The sequence below is a fragment of the Myotis brandtii genome, unplaced genomic scaffold, assembly GCF_000412655.1.
Source record: "Myotis brandtii unplaced genomic scaffold, ASM41265v1 scaffold982, whole genome shotgun sequence".
In the NCBI taxonomy this organism is placed as follows: Eukaryota; Metazoa; Chordata; class Mammalia; order Chiroptera; family Vespertilionidae; genus Myotis; species Myotis brandtii.
Genome location: NW_005372084.1, coordinates 1247636 through 1256014, shown reverse-complemented (window position 1 = coordinate 1256014; position 8379 = coordinate 1247636). Strand labels below are relative to the sequence as shown.

The 8379-nt window shown below is 39.3% G+C and overlaps 1 protein-coding gene across 1 annotated transcript in view; it reads right to left on the bottom strand.

Moving 5' to 3' along the window:
* The window catches only part of EEF1E1 (eukaryotic translation elongation factor 1 epsilon 1), a 30883-nt gene that overhangs the window by 16069 nt on the left and 6435 nt on the right, over positions 1-8379 (bottom strand). Inside the window, exon 3 of the mRNA XM_014533439.1 lies at positions 138-249. Within this exon, the coding sequence (XP_014388925.1) occupies positions 138-249 (112 nt within the window). The remainder of the gene's footprint in view (positions 1-137; positions 250-8379) is intronic.

Below are 8379 nucleotides of genomic sequence, written 5' to 3'. Positions count from 1 at the left end.
AGGCCCGGGGCTCCCCCAGGTTGGAGAACAGTGGCCCATGAAAGCCAAAAGAGAAAGGTAGCCTGTCAGAGATAAAACCACTTAAAAAAATAACATAAAAAAAACAACGCACAGGATTTTTGTTTGTAGCCACTCACCCAGGCTTTGGTGGAGGGAGGGCAGTGCAAACTGCAGTCCCCTGAGGAGATTCTGGGATGGGAGGTATTGGGAGGAAGAAGTGGTGGAACGATGACAGGCGAGAGACCTGATCTCAGTCACCTCCCCACCACCCCATATTGCAGTAGCCATTTTTCCTGAGAGGCACAAGCCTTTCCCAGCATCAGCAACCTGGGGAAAGGCAAATAACCTGCCCCCAAAGATACACCTCACCTCACCTTCAGGAAGCTTGCCCGCCTCACCCTGCATCTCAACCCCTGCTGAGGAGTCTGCAGCAGAGGCCAAGCCTACAAGCTGTGTAGTCTCAGGGAATGTCAGTGACTGGCTTTGGGATGGGGCGATCCCCCCCACTGTAAAGTGACTGATACTTCTCCCTTGCGAGAGAGCTGGTAAAAACTACCAATTTCCAGAAGACCCCACCAGACTAAATATGAGATTCACCCTGCTGAGGTCAGGGGAATATTCCAGATAGACTCAAATGAGTGGCTCTGCGATGGGGGAACACACCCACCATCTTTGCTGAAATCAGAACGGCACCTCCCCCTCACAAGAGACTCAGAGGTCTCATCCCAATTCTGCCAAAAGCCCTTTCAGAAAGAGCCTTTTTAGTGACTAAGTCTGACAGCAGGCAGAAGCAAGCAGAGGCAGAGCCCAAGCTGCCTTGGGACATTTGCTGGCATGGCCCTGTCAAGCTAACAAGCCGGCCCTAGAGCACAGCTTGGCCTCTCCCTCGCACAGCCAAGCTCTGTGGAGGCAGCCATAAACCGTGGATCACTTGAAGCTTTGAAAAGGTTGTGAAGGGCAAAACATGGTTAGCTTTGGATAGCAATCAGCACCAAATTACCTCTCAAGAGCATACAAAACAGTCAGCTTCAGTCAACATAAAGCAGCATCCAAAGGGAGCTCCCATAATGCATTTAACTCTGCTGAGACAAAATCCACTTCAATTATTTTTGCATTTTTTATTGCATTGTAATTATTTTTGACTCTTTTTTCTTCCATATCTCTTTTCTCTTTCCTTTTCTTATTCTATTTTTCTCTTTCTCCTCTTACCCTCTTTCTTATTTATTTCCTTTTCACAATTTTTTACATTCTTTCATTTATAGGTTTCCTTTTCCTATTCTTTATTTTTATAATTGCTCTCCCTTCTTTCCTTCCATATTCTTTTCTTCCCACTTTTTTTTTCTTTCGTAATTTTTTCCCTTTCTTTTATTATTCTTGCTCTCTTCTCTCTTTTCTAATTCTCCTTTGTTTTGAAGTTGCTTTTGTTGTTGTTGTGGGGGTCTTTTGTATGTTTTGTTTACTTTCTAGTTTTACTTCCTTTGTTCTATCAACACCTGCATAACAGCTCACACGACAGGGGGGTGGGGGGGTGGTGAGCCTCACAGTCAGCCAGCCTGAGGCAAGATCCTGCCCATGAATGGGACAGATATAATCAAGAACCAATTGCAACAGGAGAACCCAAATAACCCACACATGGGACATCCCTAGAGCATCCAGCTCAGGAGATCAAAGAAACTGCACTGCTGGGTCCCACAGGACACTTACTACATAAAGAAACCTTACGAAGACTGGGAGTCATGGCAGTTCTATCCAATACATAGAAACAAACACAAAGAGACAGCTAAAATGGTCTCCATATGAAAGACAGCTCCATATGAAAGAAAAGGAGAAATCTCCAGATAAAGAGCTGAATGAAATGGAGGTAAGCAATGATGAGGAATACTGTTCAAAATAATGGTTATAAAAATGCTCAAGGAACTTAAGAATTACAAGGAACTTAGTGTGAAATACAACAGCATGAAAAAGGAAATCGAAACCATGAACAAGAATCAGTCAGGAATTGAAGAAGACCATATCTGACATCAAGACTACACTGGGAGGAATTAATAGATTGAATGCAGCAGAGGACTATATCATCGATTTGAAAGACAGGTAGAAAAAAACACCATTTAGAGCAGCAAAAAGAAAAAATAATTTTAAAAAAAGAGAGAATAATTTAAGGGAACTTCGGGACAACATGAAATCACCATCACAGAGGTCCTAGAAGGAGAAGAATGTGAGCGAGGAATAGAGAATCTGTTAGGAGAAATAATGACAGAAAACTTCCCTAACTGGGTGAAGGAAAAAAAATCACACAAGCTCAGGAAGCACAGAGTCCCAATCAATATAAACCCACACTAAGGCACAACATAATTAAAAGAGACCCACACTAAGACACAACATAATTAAAATGGCAAAGGTTAAAGATAAAGAGAGAATCTTAAAGACAGCAAGTATGAACAAAAAGTTAACTACAAGGGAGTTCCCATTAGACCAGTGGTTCTCAACCTGTGGGTCGCGACCCCTTTGGGGGTCGAATGACCCTTTCACAGGGGTCGCCTAAGACCATCGGAAAACACATATATAATTACAGATTGTTTACAGTAGCAAAATTACAGTTATGAAGTAGCAACGAAAATAATTTTATGGTTGGGGGTCACCACAACATGAGGAACTGTATTAAAGGGTCGCGGCATTAGGAAGGTTGAGAACCACTGCATTAGACTGTCACCTGATTTCTCATCAGAAACATTTCAGGCCAGAAGGGATTGGCATGAAGTATTCAAAGTAATGAGAAGCAAGGACCTGAATCCAAGACTCTATCCATGAAACCTACCATTAAAATTGAAGGCAAAATAAAGACTTTCCCAGACAAATAAAAGGCTAAAGGAGTACATTACCACCAAACCAGCATTGCAAGAAATGTTAAAGTGCTGTAAGAAGAAAAAATCGAGAGAGAGGAACATGGGTATAAAGAAAAAAATGACAATAAGTAAGTACCTATCAATAACCTTAAATGTGAATGGATTAAATGCCCCAAAAGACATAGGTAGCTGAATGGATAAGAAAACATAACTCAGATATATGCTCTCTATAAGAGACCCGTCTCAGAACAAAAGACACACAGGATGAAAGTGAAGGTATGGAAAAAAATTCTCCATGAAAATGGAAACAAAAAATGTTGGGTAGTAATACCCATATCTGACAAAATAAACTTCAAAACAAAGGCCATAAAAAGATAAAGAATTATTAAAAGGATTGATCCAACAAGAAAATATAACCCTTGTAAAGATATAGGCAGCCACTCACTATAGGAGCACCTAAACACACACACACACCACTCTTGGTAAACTTTAAGGGAAAAATTGACAGCAATGCAGTCATAGTAGGGGACTTTAACACCCCACTGACATCTATAGATAGATCTTCCAGACAAAAAAACCAACAAGGAAACAGTAACCTTAAATGACACACTAGATGGAACGGATATTTCATCCCAAAGCTGCAGAATATACATTCTTCTCACATGCACAGAGAACACCAAGGACAGACCACCAGTTAGGACACGAAACAAGTCTTAACAAATTCAAGAAGACTGAAATCATATCAAGCATCTTCTTGGATCACAATGACATAAAACTAGAAATCAACTACAGTAAAAAAACAAAATTATTCAAACACATGCAGGCTAAATAGCATGTTATTAAACAATGAATTGGTTACACTTGAGATAAAGGAAGAAATCAAAAACTTCCTGAAAATAAAAATAAACACACAACAACCAAAAATCTATGGGAAATAGTGAAAACAGTTCTGAAAGGGAAGTTCACAGCATTAGAGGCCTACCTCAAGAAACAAGAAAAGGCTCAAATGAACACTATAACACAACAAGTAAAAGAATTAGAGAGCAAGAAAAGCCCACAATAAGTAGAAAAAAGAAATAATAAAGATCATAGAGAAAATAAATGACATAGAGACTAAAAATAATACAAAAGATCAATGAAACCAAGAGCTGGTTCTTTGAAAAGATAAATAAGGTTGATGAACCATTAGCCAGACTCATCAAGAAACAAAGAGGACCCAAATAAATAAAATCAGAAACAAAAATGATGATGTAACAACTGACATCATAGAAATAAAAAGGATTCTAAAAAAATACCATAAACTGTATGTCAAGAAATTGAACAACCTGGGAGAAATGGACAAATTCCTAGAATCATACAATCTTCCAAAACTCAATCAGAAAGAATCAGAAAACCTGAATAGACCAATCCTATAGAATAAAAGGGTAATATGCAAATTGACCCTAATAGCAGAACGACCGGTCACTATGCCACGCACTGACCACCAGGGGGCAGACACTCAATGCAGGAGCTACCCGCCTGGTGGTCAGTGTGCTTCCACAGGGGGAGCTCCGCTCAGCCACAAGCTGGGCTGATGACTGCTAGCACAGCAGCGGTGGCGGGAGCCTCTCCTGCCTCCGTGGCAGTGCTAAGCTGTTCGACTGTGGCTTAAGACATCCCCCAAGGGCTCCTGAGCTGCCAGAGGGATGTCTGACTGTCAGCTTAGGCCCCATCCCCTGGAGAGTGGGCCTAAGCTGGCAAAGGGACATCCCCCAAGGGGTCCCAGATTGCGAGAGGGTGCAGGCTGGGCTGAGGGACAACCCCTCACCACCAGTGCATGAATTTTCGTGCACCGGGCCTCTAATAAAATATAATGAAATTAAAACAGTAATAAAAAAACTCCCAGCAAACCAAAGTCCTGGACCAGATAGCTTCACAGGAGAGTTCTACCTAACTTGCAAAGAAGAACACCTACCTTCTCAAACTATTCCAAAAAATTTAAGCTCTTTTTACAAAGTCACCATTATCCTAATTTCAAACCAGATAAAGATACTACAAGGAAAGAAAATTACATTATGGGCCAACGTCCTTGATGAACATAAATGCTAAAATCCTCACCAAAATATTAGCAAATCGGATCCAGCAGTACATTAAAAAGATCATACACCATCACCAAGTGGGATTTATCCCAGGGATGCAAGGCTGGTACAATATTCACAAACCAATAAACGTGATGTATCACATAAACAAAATGAAGGTTAAAAAAAATCACATGATCATATCAATAGATATAGAAAAAGCATTCAACAAAATCCAGCATCCATTTTGAGAAAAACTCAGCAAAGTGGGACTGGAGGGATTATACCACAACATAATAAAGGCCATATATGACAAACAGAGAGCCAGTATCATATTCAATGGACAAAAATTAAAAGTGTTTCTCTTAAGATCAGGAACAAGACAAGGGTGTCGCTTTCACCACTCTTATTCAACACTGTATTGGAAGTCCTAGCCACAGTGATCAGATGAGAAGAAAAAATAAAAGACAACCAAGTTGGAAAGGAGGAAGTAAAACTGTCATTATTTGCAGATGACATGATATTATACATAGAAAACCCTAAACGCAATCTACAGATTCAACACAATCTTGTTAAAATACTAACGGTATATTTCACAGATCTATAACAAATATTATATGGAACCAAATTTATATGGAACTGAAAACAACCCCAACAGCCACAGCAATCTTAAAAGAAGAACAAAGTTGGAGGAATCACAATACCGGACATCAAACTATACTACGAAGCCAATGTAATCAAAACAGCCTGATACTGGCACAAGAACAAGCATACAGATCAACGGACCAAAACAGAGACCCCAGAAATCAACCCATGCCATTATGGTCTATCAATTTTTGACAAAGGAGGCAAGAGCATACAATAGAGTAAAGACAGTGTATTCAATAGATTGTTTGGGAAAACTGGGCAGGTACGTGCAAAAAATGAAATTAGACTACTAACTTATACCAAAACTCAAAATAAATAAAAGACTTACATTTAAATGTAAGTTGCAAAAAACCTTAAAAATCCTAGAAGAAAGCATAGGCAGTAAAATCTCAGACATTTCATATAGCAGAATTTTCACTGAAACATCTAGGGCAAGAGAAACAAAGAAAAAATAAACAAATGTGACTATGTCAAACTAAAAGCTTCTGCATGGCAAAGGAAACCATCCTCAAAATGCAAAGGGAACCCACTCTATGGGAGAACATATTTGCCAATTATACATCTGATAATGGGTTAATTTCCAAAATACATGAAGAATTCATACAACTCAACAAAAGGAAGACAAACAATCCAATTTAAAAATGTGCAAAGGAGCAAAATAGACACTTCTCCGAAGAGGACATACAAATGGCCAATAGTCATGAAAAAAATGCTCAATGGCACTAGTCAACAGACAAATGCAAATTACTAAAACTACAATAAAGTATCACCTCACACCTGCCAGGACAGCTATCATCAATAAATCAACAAACAAGTGCTGGCAAGGATGTGAGGAAAAGGAACCCCTAGTACACTGATGGTGGGAATGCAGACTGGTGCAGCCACTGTGGAGAACAGTACGGGATTTCATAAAAAAGTTAAAAATGGAACTGCCATTTGACCCAGTGATCCCACTTCTGGGAGTATATCTTTTTTAAATATATTTTTATTGATTTCAGAGAGGAAGAGAGAGATAGAAACATCAATGATGAGAGGGAATCATTGATTGGCTGTGTCCTGCACATTGGACCAAGCCCGCAACCCAGACATGTGCCCTTGAACAGAATCCAACCTGGGACCCTTCGGCCTGCAGGCCGTCATTCTATCCACTGAGCCAAACTGGCTAAGGCTGGGAGTATATCTTAAGAATCCCAAAACACCAATCAGAAAGAATATATACTAGTACATCCCTATGTTCATAGCAGCACAATTTATAATAATTAAGATTTGGAAACAGCCCAAGTGCCCATCAGTAGATGAGTGGATTAAAAAGTTGTGGTACATTTACACCATGGAATACTATGCAGCTTTAAAAAAGAAGGATCTCTTACCCTTTGAGACAGCATGGAGGGGCCTGGAGATTATAATGCTAAGCGAAATAAGTCAGTCAGAGAAAGACAAGTATCACATGATCTCACTCATATGTGGAATCTAATGTACAAAATAGGTTGAGATGCATGGGATACAATGACAGATCACAGAGGGGAGAGGGGTAGAAGCGACGGGAAAAGATTAACCAAAGAACATATATGCGTAAAGGAATTGCCCATGGACACAGGCAATAGTGTGGGAAAGGCCTGGGGTGGGGTTGGGGCTGGGTGGAAGGGGGCAAAGGAGGGGAAAATGGGAGACAATTGTAATACTGTCAACAATAAATTTTTTAAAAAAGATTTTACTTTAAAATACTAAACTATGTACTAAATTATGTAAATTAAAGTCAGGAAAAGAGCAGTTATGTAATTTACATTTGATAAGATGTTTGATAATGATACTGACAATAACTATACTACTATATGTACAAAATGTTTATAACTGTATGTACAAAAAAAAGTGAAAATCCTAATAACACTGCATTAATTTCAATTAAGTTTACCTATACCCTATTTTATTTTAGCAAGGTGAACATGCTTAAATAAACCTGACTTCTGTAATAACAAAAACAAGAAAGTTATAGTGACACTGAGTTCATGTTGCTATAGTTAGAACCACCAAATGGAATCTAGGCTGATTTTAGTGATACGTGATCTAATACACTTACCTATCTCATTAACTAGGTGCGGAGTGTGACGGTGATTTGGTTTTCATGGATAGCATATTCATCAATTCTGGAGTCATTTCAAGAGAGGTCACTCTAAGTCAGTGGTTCTCAATCTTCTAATGCCACGACCCTTTAATACAATTCCTCATGTTGTGGTGACCCCCAATTTCATTGTTACAAATTGAACATAATTAAAGCATAGTGATTAATCACAAAAACAATATGTAATTATATATGTGTTTTCCGATGGTCTTAGGCAACCCCTGTGAAAGGGTCGTTTGACCCCCAAAGGGGTCACGACTCACAGGTTGAGAACCGCTGCTCTAAGTGTTGGTCCTTATTTCATATTTTTAAAAAACATTGCAAAATATAATTGGGGCTACTGAAAATAAAGTCAGCTTCAGGTAATCTCTGAAAAATAATCCTCCTTTTCATTTTCCCCCTCTAACAGCAATACTAAGGGTCAGATTATAAGAAATTGCTAATTAGTTTAAGTGTTCTTGATGCCCAACTAAGTGAAGCATTATAAAAAACTTAAAAGAAAATGGAACATTTCATCCAAGGGGAAGACTGACCATCTACACTAATAAAAGAGAAAAATGGTAATTAGCATACGACCGCTACCCTTCCCATTGGCTAATCAGCATATCCTTATGCAAATCAACTGCCATAAGATGGCGCGGTTAACCGCCAACAAAGATGGCGGCTAATTTGCATACGCCCAATGATGGGAGGCGAAAGGGGAAGGACTGAA